General features: G+C 38.9%; 1 protein-coding gene across 3 annotated transcripts in view; it reads right to left on the reverse strand.

Moving 5' to 3' along the window:
* Positions 1 to 1,481: 1,481 nt before the first annotated feature.
* Positions 1,482 to 20,132, reverse strand: part of PTBP3 (polypyrimidine tract binding protein 3) — a 125,466-nt gene continuing 106,815 nt past the window's right edge. For all 3 annotated transcript variants that reach the window (XM_037902137.2, XM_037902138.2, XM_037902139.2), the window contains 7 exons: positions 19,866 to 19,943; positions 18,577 to 18,716; positions 11,752 to 11,785; positions 10,652 to 10,744; positions 9,517 to 9,733; positions 8,206 to 8,283; positions 1,482 to 7,370 (listed from right to left, as the gene is read on the reverse strand). In XM_037902137.2, coding sequence (XP_037758065.2) covers positions 7,238 to 7,370; positions 8,206 to 8,283; positions 9,517 to 9,733; positions 10,652 to 10,744; positions 11,752 to 11,785; positions 18,577 to 18,716; positions 19,866 to 19,943 — 773 coding nt within the window. In that variant the 3' untranslated portion in view covers positions 1,482 to 7,237. The remainder of the gene's footprint in view (positions 7,371 to 8,205; positions 8,284 to 9,516; positions 9,734 to 10,651; positions 10,745 to 11,751; positions 11,786 to 18,576; positions 18,717 to 19,865; positions 19,944 to 20,132) is intronic.

Raw genomic sequence — 20,132 nt, forward strand, 5'->3', positions numbered from 1 at the left:
TGGTTAAAATAGACAAACAGGCTGAGCACTCACCAGACTAGACAAGTATTCCTTTTAGTACAGAAAAGGGAAATGCACTGCCCTAGACTTCCCCTTACTTTGGTGTCTACTTAAACTCACGCCCAATTACCAATGTGTAATTTAGGGCTTGTCCACATAGGGAAAAAGTCCAGAATAGCTAGCTTGGAATAGCAATTGCTGAATAGCTATTTTGCACTAATACCCTGTTTAGACACTTATTCTGCACTAAGAGTGGGTTTTTTAATGGTTAAGGATTAACAAACTGCACAAAGCCCCTTTTAGTGTGCAATAAGAGTGTCCATGTGGGACGTTATTTCACAATAGCTTTTGTGCTTTGAGTTCACACCCTACCTCTTCTACACTAACTTCCCTGTGTAGACAAACCCTTACACATCATCTCTGAATTCAGCCTGTGTCAGAGTGAGTCTAATGCAAGCGTAACACACACTGAGGGGCTAGCAGGGAGAAGCACAGTGAGAAAAGGAACTAACAGGAGGATTTAGAAAGGAATAAGTTAAAGCAGGCCACCTAATACAATACCTAAAGTTACACAATTTGGAACCTTGCCATGTAAGTTACACCAACATGGTCACTCTTATCACTAAGTGCGTGAAAGTAGGTATAAGGGAGTCCAAGGCCTGGTCTACCCTTAACAGTTAGGTCGGCATAGCTACAGCCCCTAAGGGTGTAAAAAATTCACACCCCTCAGGGCTGTTGCTATGCTGACCTAACCCCAGGTAAAGATATGGCTAGGTCAATGGAAGAATGCTTCCACTGATGCGGCTACCACCACTGGCAGATGTCAAGATCAACGACGAAAAAACCCCTTCTGTTGGTGTAGGAAACATCTACACTATGCTGCTACAGCAGCATATGGCACCGTACCTTTGCCACTTCGTGCCTATTGCTTAGACATGGCCCAAGACACCACCAAGCATTTCCCTCAAGGTGCCCTTAGGGTTGATTTTCTCTCCCTCTCTCTCTCATGTAATGAAGCAGCCCCCAAATACAGCACCCATTCTGAGTTACAACGTGCTTTTCCAGTCTATTGGAAACAGGGTGCTTTCCACCCCTCTTCTGTGTAAATGTCACAATGTTCCTATAGAATAAGTATGCTCTCTTTGAAAACACGCACTGATCCCATTAAATACTTTTTAAATAAACAGGTTAAGTTTAGATGGCCAAAATAGGCTATGGAAAAAAAGAAAAAAAAATGAAAATAAGACATTAGCTTTACAATTAAAAGACAAGGGGAAATCCAAAGCAATAGACAAGAACGCAGAAAAATTTAAGAGAGCACAGATGTAATGACATTTATTAAAAGGCATGCTACAACAACTAGAGTTGTTAGGAAAAGAGTTAAGTATAGATACTCAAGTAATAATCAGCAAATACACAAACTTAAAAGAAATGGAATATACTGTATGTACACAAGTTCAAATTAACCATGCACTACGCAGTTAGAAAATAGGTTTTTTAATATTTCATCTTCTTTGCATTTATAACATAAGTCATCTCAACAGACATGGAATCCTTTCCCTCCAATGCCACAAGCTGCTTTACAAATGAAAGCTGGTACTGTTGCATATCAAAATATACAAGACAATTGATGTTTATATAAAAACCATTTTATACTTTAACTTGTTCCCAAAAACCTTTTTTGCCAGGTAAAAAAAGTTGTTACAAATATTTACAGCATTTTCTTGTGTTAGATGAACATTCTTACAAGCTGAAAAAGGGACCTTTTTGAACAGATTGTGTAAAATGAGCGAATGTCAGTGACTCCGAGCTATTTTTTCTTGAATACAGTACTAAAAATAGTCCATTAACCACTTGCCTTATCCCACACCATTTGGTTCACATTAAAATCCCATTTTCCACTAAGTGGTCCATTCACCAATAGTAGATTCAAATAAAAGGTCACTTTGCACTGGGTCTTGTTTCAGAGAGGAGCTTGAGAGAAAAGACAAGTTTTCACAAAATGTCTCAGTAAAACCAGAACAGACAGTCTTTGGTCAGAGCAATGAGGTGACATTCTGATGCAAGAATTTGCTTGGTCAGCAACTTTTATGACTTGTGCTGCTGTGGGTCTGGGATGAACTTCTGCAGAAACTGAGTAACATGCCAAAAAGAATTTGAATGTGGTTAAAAAGACTAATCATAAATATGTAGGTGATTAGACTTCCACTAGTACCACACCGTGCAGAGATCCAAGAACTGAAAAACTGTTTGCGGTGCTGATATTAGCTTGCTAAGGTACAAACTTTCCTTCACCTATGCTATTATCAAGGGCTTTCAGCTACACAAGCATCCCCATTCCTCAGGGACTTCCCCAGGTACAAGCTGTCATCACCACCACAAGTAGATTTTTGGATTCCTGCATACTGCAGTACAATAAATATTGCAATGGTAAAGGCAGAGGGATAACTGAAACCTTATTGAAACAGTTGCAATTAATTGCATGTATGGATGATCAGTGGGACAACATTCATTTTTAACTATATAAATACACATTTTCCTGAAAACAAGAGTATTGATTCCACTTAAGACTGAAATAGATAAGAAAAAAAAACTTCAATTAAGACTACTGAAGGCACATAAACTTTGGTCCCATTTTGGTTTTTTCCTCCGTAAAACCTGAAATTAAGAATTTTGGAAATTTTCAATTATTCTGAAATAATTCACAATTCCTAATGGTTACAATTTGCTCTGAAAAAAGATTGAGAACAGTCTTGTATATAACACACAGATCTTTAAACTACAATAGGAGTTAAAGTTCATTTAAAGAAAAAGCCCTGTGCAATCTCAAATGCTTTGTTTCAGCACAATAGTAAAATATTTTAAGTCTGGCAGTTTTGCTCTCGTTAACAACAGACCAAGACAAAAGGTAAAGGCAAACAAAAATGGCTTTAAATGCAGTTGCACTTTCTTTTTTTCTAGTTTAAAAAAATAGCAGTACATATTAGTAGGAATACTAGAAGATAAAATAGCAAGTCTCAGAGACTCTTAGAAGAAAGGTCCACACTTCCTTCTGCCTAATTAAATGTGTAGCAGAGGGAATGGACTTACTGATCATACAAACTCCAAAGCGGTATACCTTTTCCAGCTGCAGCAAGTATTTACTTCTGCACACAAACAGATGTTTTCAATCTGAAGAACAGGAAATGCCAGGTAGGAAACTCTTCTTAGAAGGTGACCTTTTTCAACATGTAGGCAAAGAATGGGTCTCAGTGTAACAGTGCACAAGGAATAGTGCTACTGAGGGGGCAAACGTACAAGTCAAATTAAGAAAAAGCATAAAAATTTAAAAACTTTAAAAGTTTCAGAAGTTTCTGTGAGGTTCAGCTAATTTACAAAATATGTGGACTGGCAGAAAACATGCTCTCAGCACTCGGAGCATAACACCACTGGCGGAGAAGTTCTGTTCTGGTTAGTCCCTGCAGTATGGCCTTCACTTATTAAAATTTCTTTGTGCTTAAGCCAAAATGGAAAAACAAAATTCTGCATCTGAACGTTTTTGGTACTTGTATTCAGGATCTGACCAATAAAAATAAATTTGAATATTCTGCATTACAATTTTGGGATTTAAATTAACTTGTAATGAAGAGTCTATATTTTAAAGATCACAATCTCTCATAAGCCTTGATCATGCAAGGAACTCTGCCTCTATGCAAGCGGTCTGCCTACACAGAGCTACTTAAGGTGCCAACCTTTCAGGATTGTCCTGGAGTCTCCAGGAATTCAAGATTAATCTTTAATTAAAAAGTATATCATGTGATGAAACCTCCAGGAATACGTCCAACCAAAATTGGCAACCCTAGAGCTGCTCCTTGTCAAATTAAGGATTTAGCTGTGTAGGTAAATTTCTCCATTTTGGCCTGATCTCTCCTTAAAGAAATATCTTACTAAGTGAGGGACTATTTTTGTTTGTTTTGAAATATACAAGGAAACAAATTTTATTTGATAGAGCTTTAACCAGAACTCTCAATTTAAAAGCAAACAAATTAAAATGTACTGCTATTTTTGAAATCTGTGATATGTCTGCACCTCATGTAAAAGAGTCCTCCCACAGAGACATAATCCTTAACAAGTACACAAACCTAAAAATAAGTTGATAGGGATAACACACTACAGATCAATAGCAAAAATGAACTACTGAAAATACAGGATAAATGTATGACAAAACAAAAGCACACAGAAGATTAGAAATATCCACCCCCCCCCCCAGATTTTTTCTTTTAAACAAACAAAACATCAGAAATCTGTGCCAACATATAAGCTGTAGGCCTCTACAATTCAAACCGCAAATAGTCCAGAACTGACTTTAGCCATATACTAAGCATAGCTACATTTTTAAAGTTAACAAATCAAACATGTTCTTCCATTTTTAATACCACACCAAAAATCCCTCATCTTTTCAGATTAGTTCAAGCATTCCCACCTTCTGTTATAGGGTCAATAAATTAACATGCATGTCATGTGCGTATTTGTATACACACATAGCATATTATACACACAGTATACTCACGCACGCCACTCAATATTATACATGCCAATACTAATACTCAAACTTAAAAGGTTGCTTTTCCTGGCTTCAATTACATTCATCTCCAGTATAATTCCTTTCCCTTGTAGCAGCAATTCTTTATAAAAAACAAAAACAAAAAGACCCCCAGTGTTGGCCAAGTTACATGGGCAATGTTTTAATAAATTATGTAGATGTCATCAACAAATGCAGTAAGGAGGCATATTCATTATGGCCCCAAATCAGCAAGGTGCACGTGCCTGAAAGCCCTATGAATAGTCCCACTGACATCAGTGAAACTACTTGTGATGTAAGATGTGTTAAATACCTTGCTGAAGAAGGGCCTATCGGCAAATGAAGGGTGCTAGATTCTACTAGAAAAATCAACCTAATGAAGTGTTTTATTTTAAGATAATGTTGTGGAACAAAGGAATCCCACACATTTTTGTGAATTATGAAGAAACTGGCTTGAAGTTTTCCCACGTGGGATCAACTACTTGAAGGTGGCAAGAGAGATGATCACAAATGCCAAAAATTACCCTTCATACTTCTCCCTCGTCTCTTTAAATCTTTCAGTAATAAATATATTTGACGATATTTACTCATATTGTGCACACCTCCTACGCAATATACACATCTATCTAGATAGACATACCTGCTGTCAAAGAATGTTTATATATTACAATAAAATGTATAGAGTTTTGCCAACTTCATCATTCTGATCAGTCTACTGTACTACATAAAAAGCTATATAACTTAGGAAGCCAAGTCAATATCCTGTTCCTTATCCTATCATTCAACAGAAATTTTTGAAACATAATGTATCTAACTTCTGTGTCAGGATGGTTACTCAGTTTTTGCTATGGAGACCACCCCCGTCCTATAAGTGTGGATCTATAAATTTTCAGAATTGTCCCTGTCTGACAATCCTCAACTGGGTTAGGGAAAGAAAATATAGATTTAATGAAAAACCAAGATGAATGAGTGCCACAGACCATTACAGCAGAAAAACTTTACATCTTTTCTACTTTCATAGCAGTTACAAAAGCAGAAATAAACAACCATTTATGTTTGAGAGAAATCTCTCTTTAAAAACTCGATCAAATTTCTGCGGACATAAATATCCTTTTCAGAAGTTCTTTTTATAAAAAACTTAACATTGTGTAATACAATCACAGAAATAACTTTAAAATTTATACCTACATTCAACAAAAATAATAAGAATTGCATCTCAACTTGCTCTCCAAACAGAAGTGGACATTCAGTATTGAAGTAATGATATTTATGAAGGAAAGCAAGTCAACCTTTTAGTACTGTAAACTCAGTACTGAGGGGAAAAAAGGAATCCTGAGACGAAATATTATGAAACATTAGATAAGATCCAGAAACTGGAATTAATTTTTTACAGCCAAATATTGGTGTCAGCCAACTGTAACCAGGTAAATTTGAAGAGGCCTACAGGATGTGCACTGAGTGATCCTCCTTCCCACCTCCCCATCTCTACGCCAAAGCACCAAAAATTTGAATTCAGACTATTACTTATTGAAAAAACATTTTAAAAATCACAATGAAAACACTTAAAAACTAATAGACCAAGAAAAAAAATCTCTCACCAAGCCCACAATACAGTTTTCAAGATACTTTAGATAAAACTCTAAGCTATTGTATCATAAGCACATAATAAGGCACGTAATAAGAAATTAAGTAAATACACAGTAATTCTGATTTAAGTATTAGAGATTATAGTGGTACAAAAAACCCTTGAGGTTAATTTATTTTATTTTCTAAAGACGACCTTACCAAAAATAACTCTTTAAAAATTTGTCAAACCATATGATAGACCTGAATATTTTCCTTAAGACTGTAAACATTTTTTTCTGAAAAGAAATGTTAAAAACTGTGTGAAATCAGGACTATTTTCTCCTTTCAATTGCTCCAAAGTCATATTACACAACATCATTTCATAGTAAAAAATCCCAAAATCTGAAGCTTTCATTCCATAATTCTATTCCTAGCTACAAGTGTCAATGATACCACATTTCAAAAGATCTCACTTATTTTGATTTTACTTTACTCCAGGGAGAGACAAGGCACTGCCTTTCCTCCAATAATTTCACCCCCACAAACAATCGCAGATTTTAAAAAAATGCATAAGCTATTCAGAAATATCAGCCAAAATATGGATATACCATTCAATAAAAATAAATATTGTTCAATAGATATTCATTGTATAAGCTTGCTTTTCAATGAGAAACTCAAGCACCCTTTCTCATTCAAATTAGTGTTTAATCCGTAGAGGTGTAGATTTAGTATTTAATCTGAAGCATTCTTTGAATTTTAAAGAGGTTTGGAAATGTTGTGTAAGGCTAATTTGGAACAAAAACTAAAAGGGTGTTCCTGAAATATAATTCAAAAGGAGGGAATTTGACTATAAATATTGTTGTTAAAGATTAATTCCATAGAAGAAACTGTTTCTGGAGGAATATTAAACCTATGACCACATTACTGGCAGAAAACAAATGGAAAGATCATCCCTTGATTCTTTACTGTGTACACGAATACACAGGAACATCAAACTCAGCATGAGTTTCATTTTTTAAGAGGCAAGAGTTGGTCTTAGCTGTTTCAGTCTCTGTCTGAAGGTTTTACTGAAACTGTGGTGCAGTCTTAATAGGAAAGTTCACAGAAAAGTCAGATTGTAGATTTGGAGAAAGAAACTCTGAGGTGATGGTTTTCCCCAAGGTCATGATTATGAAGCTCAATGAGAGCCTGGATTGCTTCTTCCACCGTGCCCAACTGGATGAGAGCCATTTTGCGATCTTTCCTGAAGTTCAACAGAAGAACAAAATTAATTCTAACCAATTCCCGACTACACCAATACCTCCCAAAAATTATGACAGAGTTTTTCAGGCACTGTATTATCTGCTGAGATTTTTGTATAATAAAAGAATCAGAACAAGAGATGTATCTACTAAAACAAAAACAGAAGCAGACAGAAATATATAAATCTTCAAGCAGATGGCCTGCTGTGGTCACACTTCGTTCCAGGATCCTGCTGCATATCAAAAGCTAAAAAGGATAAATATATATGGCTCTAAGGAGAGTTTAAGTGTTGGCCATTCAAAAGGAATCATTCTTGCCTATGACTCGGTATTCAACCAATGCCCAAAAATAGTGCTACAGGACACTGTACTGCTGCAACTGACATCTTTCAGATGAGATTTTAGACCCGATAGCTCTTTAAAATGAACAGGAGAGTTATTTCTAGTGCTCTGTTTAAATTTCAATTTGGGCATCTACATCCTGTCATGAAAAAGTCCCATGCAATACTAATTGGATACTATATTATACTTTGTTTCCTGTCAGTACTGTACAGTGTTAGTATCCACAGTTTAACAAAGCCCTGGCTGGGATGATTTAGCTGGGGTTGGTCCTGCTTTGAGCAAGGGTTGGACTAGATGACCTCCTGAGGTCTCTTCCAACCCTAATCATCTATGATTTAACAGTTTGCTAAAACTCCCTGCAAAGGTAGTTATATCTTTGTCCATAAAATTTCTTTATGTATAGAAACCGTGTATGTGAAAACAGTTCACTATCCTTCAGGATTAAAGTTTCTATAATACAATTATTACATGCTCTAATCTGTTCTGAGAACTTACTGGAAGAATTTGAAGGCTTTCACAGTACATCCAGTATCTGCAAAAAGGTTCTTCAGGTCATCAACAGTAACTGAAGGTCTAAAACAAAAAAAATGCTCAAATTAATTATAATCCTGTTATAGATTTTATACTCTCTGTTCTTTTGAACTTTAATTTCAGGCTTCCTATGTAAAGTCTGAGGTCCAAATTTTACTTTGATCAACTTAAGTCAGTACAACTCTGTCCCCATGCGTCTAGACTTTTATATTGTGACTTAACATTTCAGTATTCTACAAATTCCCAAGACAACACTCTGGCTTTCCCTACTCATTACTGCACGGAATTCATTCAGAACTAATTTCTAATCCAAGAAAAATCTATTTTAGAATTATACTTAAGCTGATTTGGACATTTTTACTTTTCAAAGTACGTTGTTTTATTTAAAATGTGGTCCTGTGAATATAGTTTTGGTAAGGCTTCTCCCACCCACCTTTTTGAAACAAACAATGTTCCTTTAAGGTATTGTTATGTACAACCATAGCTGCAGTGTTAAGGAAACTTGTCTGAGAATGATGGCATTTTATTTTTGCCATTTCATCTTGGACAGTAAAATTAACTAGCTCAGTTTTTCTTTTTCTTGCTCACTTTCTGGTCTGATGTTCTAACACAACGCTACAATATTAGAGGTTGCTAATTCTCCAGAAAGATAATAAGGTAGTTTGGATTCCATCTCCTAATGTTAAATCTAAATTCTGTCAAATTCCCTTTAAAATGGTAGAGAGAGAGAGAAGAAACGAAACAGTGGCTTAAAAAAAATTATGTGTATTACACTATTCCTACATGCAGTCATTATACACAGAAATAATGTTCATTGTACAATATGACTGTAGTATTCTATTTAGCAAAGTCTAGTAACAGGGTGTTCGAGAACTTTGCCTTCAGCACAGATCTACAATGTTGGATACCGTGTGCAAAAATTAACAGAGAAAACACATAGCTATTGCTGAGTGTATATAAGGACTCGATCTTCTTAAAACTGAATTTGTCCCTTTCAGGAGTAACAGAACTAACTGTCACAGGACTTGGTCACTGTTAAAGCTATATTTGGAAATGAATGCACTGAAAATTCTTTGGTTAAAAAGCAATACAGACACTGCAATCCATTCTTATGATTTTTGAACATGCGGCAAAGAATCACTAAATCTTAGCAAACAGAAAAAGGCAAAGGGAAAATATTCAGACCTGTGCCAAGCTACAGATGTTTAAAAAAAATCTCATTTTTTAACAGACAAGTTTCTTTCCCAGCTGAGCTGTGCATGTTTGGATACTTACGGAATGTTGGAGAGATGCAGAGTAGCAGATGGAGGGAAGATATTTAGGAAGTTCTTAGATCCAGGCTTTTTAAAGCGATGTAAAGGGCTATTGCTATAGTCCTTAGTCAGACCTTGGTCCTCTTGTCCCTCACGAGGAAGCTGAACAGTCTGATGCTTTGAAAGAGTTGCACGGAGCACCTTTCCATAAAGTCTCTGCCCATTTAAGTGGCTCATGGCTAGAACATAAATGTTGATAGTAATATCTGAATAGGAAAACAGACTAAGAAAAAATCCCCACACTGTTTGAATGACTAAAATTTCAAGCTTATCCCATGGTGCCATTTACAGCTGGACATCAGCTTCTCAAGTTTAATAGCAACTACTAACATTAAATAAAGCAAAAAATTCTAAAGATAACCATAATGGATGCAATACAACCTCTAATCTTAATTTAATGATAATACAAAAAATCTTCTAATCCAATTTTTCAGTTATTTTTGATTGAACATTTGAATATTTAAAATAAAGAAAAAATACTTTCAAAATCTTTAACTTATTTTGGCACAATATTCCTAGTATCACACGAAAGTAGCTTTTCCTCCGAGTATTACAGCAGAGACTCACTTCTTATTACTTTAGAACAAACAGTTTAGTAACATGTTAAATCAGGTATTTTGATATTCCTGTGCCAGTCATTGTGACAGTGCATGCACTAAAATTACTAATGTCTACAACTTAATATTGTCAACAGAAATTCAAATGTACTCATCCCATTATTAAGCTATACTGTAGATAACTCTGCATTCTCATCACTTTGGCAAAATCCTGAGCAAACAAATGAGTTTTAAACTCATTTTTGTACTGATGGGAGGCTGGATTTTGCTAGTGGGTTTTACTACTGTTTTGGTTTGTTTAAGTTATGTCAGAAGTGCCTGAAGTAACAGAACATTTTATTGAAAAAAGTTATGATCTGTAGCCATTTAGTATGTCTAAGCCAGTAACTGAACAGTAATTCTGAATAGCAAATTGTGGAGTGGCAGACACCTAGAGCTCTTCTGAAACTCCAAATCAGCTGTTAACAAAATTAACTGCTGTCATGGAAACTGCAGATATCAGTACAACAAACACGCCAATGAAAATCTGTTTATTAGTACCTAGTTGAGCCTGGGTTGCATCTGCCATCTGAACCAAAGCATTTTCTTTTTTGTTAAACATGATCTTCACTCGATGTACATCACCATAGACACCTGTGGAAATGCAAAGGAGGTGCTTTCAATGTATTAACTTGTCTGGAGCATCTGGTTATCTATAGTGCAAAACACTCAAGTATCAAGTTGATATCACTGAAGTTCATCAGCAAAAATGGAGAATAATCAATCAATTTAAAATAGTTGGGCAAGGATCTTTGTATGAAGAGCTTTCAAGGTTATGTCTCTGTCTGCATTTTTCTGAAGAAGCGAGGAATTGTGAATAAATGTGGCATCTCTTTCAGTGCTAATGTAACACCGACAGACCCCGGATCGTCCGCAGGCAGGATCGAACCTGGGACTTCTGGAGCTAAATGCATGAGCCTCTACTGAATGAGCTAAAAGACACATGACCCTTAGCTAAAGCTGTAGCAGGCTCATTAATCTCTAAGTGGTTTTGGTGCCACTAGAGGGGACAGAACTCCACAACCAGGAGATATGTGGGTTACACTACCACCATAGACAGTTATTTTTAACGGCTAAATTTAACAATATAAAAGACAGGATCTTATCATTCAAAATACCAACAAAACATGAACAAAGAATCTGTGCACGTATGAAGCCCTCACTTTATTTCCTCTGGCGTTGTCTCCCCACCCAGCTCTGGTGACACAAAGGACGGGGAGGCAAACATGAAAGGGAGCACATACTCAATCTACTAAGGCATCATATCTAGGTTGGTCCTCCTAGGCCAATCCACCATTTTGTATTTTTTCCTGCTTTGAAATTTTTTTCCCCCTCTTGTTCTCCCGTGACTACTGATCACAGTTATTGTCATATTAAACCCAGCATGTTCTCTTGGGGTTTCCTTGGGATTGAAAACATGCAAGCCTGCCTTGTATGTAAGTGATTTGACAGGATGGGGTAACTATGTTTTTCTGGATAAGGAATAAAAATGAAATTTTAATTCAATCAGTTTATCAGATGAACAATAATGCTGATTCTGTGATTTCTCACAGTACATTTCAAATAATGTTCTGTAACAGTAGAGGCAATAAAAACCTTACCAAATAGGATAAAGAGCCCATGAGGTGTGATAGCCTGTATAAATGACAAGACAAAACAAATTTTAACACCATTTGAATATATAAAAGGAATCCATGCCAGAAGTAATTATAGCCAACTATTTTGGTTACTAAGTACTACTGCAAACTAGTAAAAACATCATGCTTTGGTTTTTTGGTTTTTTTTAAGACTAATTCTTTTCATATTTTCCCCAATAATTTCATCCGCTTGCACCAATGGATGCAGCATAATGTCTGTTTTAACACGCAAAATGTTTTCAATAGGCAGTTATAAAATTTGCAATAGTTCAGAACCCTATATGCTCCATTCTTCATCTTTTGCAACAGTAAGAACTTGCCTACTATAGAGCAGTGGTTCTCAAACTGTAGGTCATGACCCCAACGTGGTTAATGGGGTTGCCAGGGCTGGTGTGAGACTTGCTAAGGCCCGGGGCCAAAGCCCAAGCCCCACCGCCTGGGACCAAAGCTCAAGGGCTTCAGCCCTGCATGGCAGGATTCACGCTTCGGCTTCAGCTCTGGGAAGCAGGGCTCAGATTATAGGCCCTTTCCCTTGGCGGAAGACCTTGGGGTTCAGCTTTGGCCCCCTGGCTCGGGGCATCCAGCTTGGGCAGGTTCAGGCTTCGGTCCCCTCTTTCTGGGGTCTTATAGTAATTTTTGTTGTCAGAAGGAGGTCACGGTGCAGTGAAGTTTGAGAATCCCTGCTATAGAGTATGCAATTACTTTAAACTCAGTGTAAGTAGCTGCTAAATGAAAATCTGCATGAACCAATTCTTGTTTTCAAACAAGTTCTCATTCACTAAAGCACTCAAGCTTATGCTTTAATGTAAAGCACATGCTTCAGTGTTTTATGAACAGGGGTGGTTTGTTGAATCAGAATCTGGAGAACATGAAAACAAGGAGTCTGGTAGCACCTTAAAGACTAACAGATTTATTTGGGCAGTAGGTTTTTTACCCATGAAAGCTTATGCCCAAATAAATCTGTTAGTCTTTAAGGTGCCACCGGACTCCTCATTGTTTTTGTGGATACAGACTAACACGGCTACCCCTTGATAGAGGAACATAAAGCATAAGGGACATAATTATGGGCATTATTTCCTACAGACCAGAAAAATAATAACTGTAAAATTACAAATGGCCATTTGGGGTTCAGATTTGCTTTCTCTCAACCATTCCCCATCTCAGCCTAATGCTATCCTCAAAAAAGTGATGCCTGTTCTAGTGAGGTATTTAGACGAAGAGTATACGAAGTCCATGCAGGACCAAATATCCAGTAAGTTACATGCCCACTATTAGACTTATAAAATGATTAGTGTCAATTTATAAATGGTGCCTGATCATAAAAATAAGGCTCATGTACAACATTGGGGGTAACTGTTTTTTCTTCAAGTGCTTGCTCATATCGATTTCAATTAGGTGACTCTCAAGCAGGAACTCGAAGGCGGGGTCGGAGCTCTTGAATTCACTGATTGAAGCACTGCTCTGCCGAAGGCTGCATCATCTCTAGTCTGCTGAGGAAATGTGAGGTAAGGGTGTGGATTGAGGACCATGTCGCAGCCCTGCAAATTTCCTGGGTTGGAACCTGGGCCAGGAATGCCGCTGAAGATGCCTGTGCCCTCATGAAGGGCGCAGTCAGCATGGGGGCAGGTACTTTCACCAGATCGTAGCACACCCGGATTCATGATGTAATCTATGATGAAATCCTTTGAGAAGAACTGGAAGCCCTTTCATTCTGTCTGCTACTGCGATGAACAGTTGAGTGGATTTTCGAAGCAGCTTCATCCATTTGATACAGCAGGCTAATGCCTGGCAGACATCCAAAGAGTAGAGTTTTTGTGCCAAGCTGTTTGCGTGCGGCTTGGGATAAAAAACTGGGAGAAAAATATCCTGATTAACATGAAACTGGGAGATGACCTTCGGGAGGAAGGCTGGGCGCAGCCGAAGCTGAACCTTGTCCTTACGGCTCAGACATTAGGGCCTTCAACTTAGATACCCTCTTGGCAGATTATTATTGCCACTAGGAATGCTACCTTACATGAGAGAGAGAGAGCAAGCAAAGAGCATGTCGTGAGTGGTTCAAGGGGGGGGCATTAATTTGGAAAGAACCAGGTTAAGGTGCCAGGCTTGTATCGGCTGCCGTGCTTGAGGCTATAGCCTGTCAAGTCCTTTAAGAAAGCATCCAACTATTGGGTTGGTGAAGACCGACTGGCCCGCCACGTCTGGGTGAAAGCCAGAAATGGCAACCAAGTGAGCATGTATTGACGACATAGAAAGGCCCTGCTGCTTCGGGTGCAGAAGGTAGTCCAAGATAAAAGGTACTGTCGAGTGCATAGGAGGGATAAAGGCGGAAAACTCTGCCCTCAACTCTTCTGGCAGAAGCTCCGTGAATTTTGACATAGCCCTACAGAAACTGAAGCTATATCTGCTAAAGATCACCTGGTGGTTGGAAATCCGAAGCTGAAGCCCCCTGGTAGAATACACTTTCCTCCTGAAAAGATCCAGCTTCTTCGCATCTCGGGCTTTAGGTGATGGACCTTGATGCCCTTGACGTTCCTGTTCATTTGCCGCCGCCATCACTAAGGAGTCTGGTGGTGGGTGTGAATAAAAGTGTTCCAACGCTTTAGAGGGGAAACAAAATACTTCCTCTCTGTCCTTTTCACCATTGGGGGCAGGGAGGCGGCATTTTCGTGGTATCTGGTATGATTTTAATGAGTGCTGGAGCAACTCGGAGCAAGAGTCAACGGTGACAGGCTAGGCAATGCCAGGCTTATGTGGCCCAACGTGGATCTCACTGCACCTGAGTCCTTCTGCCCTGGTCTCGGTATGGGTGAGTGCCCCATCTGGCTTCTTGAGGGACACCAGGGACTGGGAACAGTGCCGCCCGCTGCTCTGTGCGGAGTCCCTGTGCAGGGAGCTCTGCTGGTGCCGAGCATCTCTATCAGAGTCCTTTTTTGGTGCCAAAGTTTCCCGCATCGACGCCAGAGCACTGTGAACCAATGCTGAGGCGCTAGGTGTTGGTTTAGCCGAACCCGGCTCCGAGTGAGGACGGAGGACGGCCTCCCTCAGAAGGCTCGTCAACCGTTGGCACTTCTCTTTTTGAGTCCTGGGACGGAATCACCTACTGATCTTGCAACGATCCTTCTGGTGCAATTCCCCCAAACACTTCAAGCAGGAAGTATGAGGGTCGATCCTGGGCATAGGCTTATTACAAGCTGTGCAGTGTTTAAACTCCGGGGACTGAGGCATGCCCCAGTATTGGGGGGTTGGGAGGGAGGGGAAAAATGGGGGGTACCCTAGAACAATTCCCTACCATAATTCTAACTATATAATGACTAAACTAAGTACAACTGCTAATTACTGATCTAACTGAACAAGCATTCTGGCTAACCGGCACAGGAGGTAAGAAGGAACTGAAGTGGCAGCAGGTCAGCAGGGTCCTATATACGGCGCCATGGAGGCACGACTCCAGGGGGCGCCTAAGCTGAACCAACGGGTAGGGGAAAAACCTTCCGGCTACTGTGTACACAGCATGCACACACCAAATTGGAATTGACATGAGCAAGCACTTGAACAATGGTTCCTCTAATTTTTAAAAGAATAAACCTCTTTTTAAACCAGAAAACACATTTAATATTCCAAATATGTCAGTTTTAGAAACAATGAACAGTAATAACAGACCGCCTTAGGAAATGAAGTCCTTTTCCTTAAAAATATCTGGAAGCCAGCTCCAAGTTCAGCTACACCAGCTTGCCATTTGTGAGTAAAAAATAAATACACATTTAGTGGGAGAGGGCAAGGTGAGCATCCTAAATTCAGGCATCATGCAGGAGTTGCTTCTGTTGCTGGAGCTCCTGCTGCAGGGTCAACAGCATAGCTAGGGGCTACATGCAGGAAGGGGATGAAGTTGTATCGTATGCATGCAGCTAGGAGAAGAATTTGTCCCAAACATAGTAACTACTGAAGCACAAATGGTACCCTTATAACAAAGTCACCAACAGGGGTACTCTCCACGTAGCACATGTCCAGGGTTCTGAGTTTTAGATTACCTTTTCAAAAGGTTTGGAATTATCTGGTTAGCTTACACTGTAGAATGCATTCAAAGTTCTTTGCATTGCCTTTTTAGAATTGCAATGAATAGTAAACAAAACAGCAATGCTATGAATAGCTTTGATCGATGTTTCACAGGTGCATATAGTTTAGCAGTATATGCTCTCTTAGGAATGAGAGTCATCATCATCTTTAAAAAGAAAAGGAGTACTTGTGGCACCTTAGAGACTAACCAATCTATTTGAGCATAAGCTTTCGTGAGCTACAGCTCACTTCATCGGATGCATACTGTGGAAAGTGTAGAAGATCTTTTTATACACAGAAAGCATGAAAAAATACCTCCTCCCACCCCACTCTCCTGCTGGTAATAGCTTATCTAAAGTGATCACTCTCCTTACAATGTGTATGATAATCAAGTTGGGCCATTTCCAGCACAAACCTGGATTTAGAGGGGAAATGGCCCAACTTGATTTGAAATGGCCCAAACCCATTTCAAACTTGATTTGAAATGGCCCAACTTGATTTGAAGTGGCCCAAACCTGGATTTGTGCTGGAAATGGCCCAACTTGATTATCATACACATTGTAAGGAGAGTGATCACTTTAGATAAGCTATTACCAGCAGGAGAGTGGGGTGGGAGGAGGTATTTTTTCATGCTTTCTGTATATAAAAAGATCTTCCACACTTTCCACAGTATGCATCCGATGAAGTGAGCTGTAGCTCACGAAAGCTTATGCTCAAATAAATTGGTTAGTCTCTAAGGTGCCACAAATACTCCTTTTCTTTTTGCGAATACAGACTAACACAGCTGTTACTCTGAAACCTATCATCATCTTTGGTTGTCAACAGCAGGAGGCACTCCCAGCCTTCTACTACAGTAATCAGGGTACAACCCAACATTTGTTTTAAAATGTTATGTCTTAGGTTATCTTTCTATCTCCTTTCTTTCCTGTTCCCAATCAGTGGGGTTGTGTACAATGGATGTAGTAACTTCTGTGGTTTCCACATGCAAGGAGAATTAGTGTAGGACTAAACCATGCAGAAAGTTTAAATGTGTGAGAAAAGAAAGCTCATTTTCATAACCTTGCCCCTTCCCTACCCAAAGAACTCTGCAAGCTCCTCTGTGGAAATTCTGGTAGGGGGAATTTTGTTTGGCCATGTTTAAACAGACTGATTTTTTCCAAGAATAAGATTATCCACTTTGAAGCCAGTATTTGTAGCCAGCCAAGCCTTGGCCAGCCCACAAAGGCTTGTGTATAAATTTATTCTCGATACACTACAGCACAAAATAAAAAAAACACACCTCAGTTTGAATTTTTAACTACTGCAACATTGCTCACAGTCTGTTTCCCCCAATGCTTTGCACTAAGACAAAGTAACTAGCTGGATATTATGACGAGAATATATACTGGTTTTTCTTTGCTTTGTCACATTTGCAGCAGTGTGTCATTTTAGGTACTTAAAAGGCATGTGTACAATCAGAATTTTGCCAATAAAGATTTTTAAATATTGGTAATGTGAAGAAGAGTGCTTCTATTTCAGTGACATCTATCAGAGAATTCTGGAGATACAAGTTAGGTGAACCTGAAAGAACTGTATGAAATAGCAAGCAGCTATTTTACATTTCTATGATACAATTAGTCTATGAACAGACAAGTGTACTGTATATAAAAACTAAGACTCAACGAAGAAACTTGTAAATAAGATTGACTCATCTTTTTAATACATATTTTACACTTTTTATATTTATGCTAAGTTTCCAAAGAACTGGGGATAAGTTAATGAGAAACTCTGCCTATGCCACCTTCAGATAAAACAAATACTGAAATACTATAGCTATATAATATTTTGGTCAGATAATTTTACTGCAAATTTATAAAACTAAACAATAATCATAAGGTAGGTATATTTAAAAATACACAACAAATCTACATGTTCCCATTTATCAATTCGTTTAAAAAAAGTGGTTTCTGGAAATGTCAGTATGTCAAAGGACACTCACAAGCCTGTATGTTACTTTTGGACTCTAAACCACCTATGATTTTTTTCCAGGAAAGATGGCAAAGCTTGAAAAGAACCCATAAGAGTTTAGGAGGGCACTCATGGTGCACTCACCCTTCTATCTCATCCTTAACTACCTGCTCCCACCCATCTCTTCTTTGTGCAGAATACTCTGCCCTCTGTAAGGGTGAGATTGGCACAAGGAGGATCCTCATTCCCTAAAGGGACCATACCTGTTTTACAAAAAGAAAAGGAGTACTTGTGGCACCTTAGAGACTATCAAATTTATTCGAGCATAAGCTTTTGTGAACTACAGTCCACAGTTATTCAACAGCTGCCTGCCTTTTAAAATGTTTTGCTTTGTGTTTCAGTGTATTTGATCACGTATAGATGTGTATTCTCCTCACTTTAAAGGTCTACTGACTGCAAGAGCCGCAGACTCTCAATAGACTGCTTCTTCCAATTAGTATGTCCATTGTTATACCCCCATGTTATATTTGTTTCTAATAAGGATGTCCATGTTCTTCTGAGATTCTATGAAGCTAGCGTATGGTTCTAACCTTTGCCAATATTTCAAATTCCTTAAAGCAAGTGATGTGCCTGCGGTGCCATTTCTGACATGAACAAAGTAAAAAAATATTTGTTATCCTCCTTTGTCTGATTTCCAATTTAGATTTTAGGACAAATATTTTAACAAATATTCTATACCAATATCAAACTACCAACCACTTGCATTGTTTGATTCCACCTATTCAAGCTTACATCAGGATTGAGGTTGCTGACAAGCAAAACAGAATTTCCTGGAACACCAGCAACTCCAGGGATAGCCATCCGTCCAGTCACTGCAGAGGTGGTGATTGCGAGAGGACCAAGTGCTCCAGGAAGAGATGGGACTGAAAGACCTGAAAAATGATACTCAATTTATGGAGCAAAGGAAGTGGGAAAACTATTTCAGAAGACAAAAAAAAATTTCAAATTATGTGACAATTGATTTATTTAAAAATAAATTCAACACCCAATAATAAAAGGCTCCAAAAGCATATTTTAGTTGGTTCTCCCAAAAGATTATCTACGATATAGACCAGTGGTTTCCAGCTCTTTTCCTGTGACAAAAGCTCCAAGCCCAACAAAAATCCATCCACACATTCTTGGCTCAGTCCCTTCTGTCATACAATTATGTCTGGCAAAAACAGACACAGAGATATCTGGGTTGGAGGTGAGGGGGACATCCATGGGCAGGTGGGCTATTTTGGGAGTTGAATGAGCGCTACTGGAGCTTGCTTTTTAATTATAGGTTTTGGGGTCTTGCACTTCTCATGATGGTCACTCCAAAATACAAACCCACTACCTCAAAATAAAACAACAGTGACATTGCAAGGAGATCTTGAGTAATAAAGTAGTAAGGGTGGGAGGGATAGCTCAGTGGTTTGAGCATAGGCCTGCTAAACCCGGGGTTGTGAAACATCCCACAAAATGGGGAGCCCAGCTTCAGGGTCCCCACACTGCCTGCAGAAGTTGGGCAGCTCTGGGGGCTGCTCCCAGCTTTGGGGCCCCCCACCGCCTGTGAGGGCTCGGAGCTCCAGGGTCCCCTGGCATGGAACTGTGGGGGAGCCCTCATTGCCCAAGGCGGCTGGGAGCCGTAGCCTCGGGCAGCTCTGGGTGCCCCGGTGCCTGCGTCCGCTGGGAGCTACGGCCCCACCGCCCGGAAACTCGGGGGCGAGGGGGGGGGGTGTAGACGGGACCCCGCAGCTCCCGGCCGACAGGGCTGAATTCACGGAGGTTGTGGAAGTCACAGAATCTGTAACTTCCGCGCCCTCCGTGAAAAAAATCATAGCCTTAATCATAACAACCAACAGTACATGTAATTCCTACCGTTTATTTAAATAGTAATACTTTGGGTATACGCTATGCAAATACAGGTAGACTGACTGCTTTTTATGAATACTTATAGATCTTGATATTGCTACATTATCATTCTGTTTAACTATATGGATTTCAACAATTTAAGGTAGTCTTCAAATTTAAAATTTATTCAAAAAATAAAGACTTACCTGCCGCTTGATGAAAACCAATGGCTGGGGCAAATCCAGCAGCCCCAGCATATGGTGAAGAGATTATTCCTGGGGTGCCTAGAATTCAGACACATATAATTAAAATCTGTTCCAACATATTTAGCAAATAGAAAGATTGTCAGTATAGAGACACATTTCCTATCACTGAAATTTCAGAATAACACTCTTCCAAAAGTTTTACTGTATTTTGTGTTCTCTGTGGAATATTAGTGGTGGCTCTTCCAGTCACTATAATTTTCAACAAGT

The sequence above is a fragment of the Chelonia mydas genome, chromosome 5, assembly GCF_015237465.2.
Source record: "Chelonia mydas isolate rCheMyd1 chromosome 5, rCheMyd1.pri.v2, whole genome shotgun sequence".
NCBI classification, from domain to species: Eukaryota; Metazoa; Chordata; order Testudines; family Cheloniidae; genus Chelonia; species Chelonia mydas.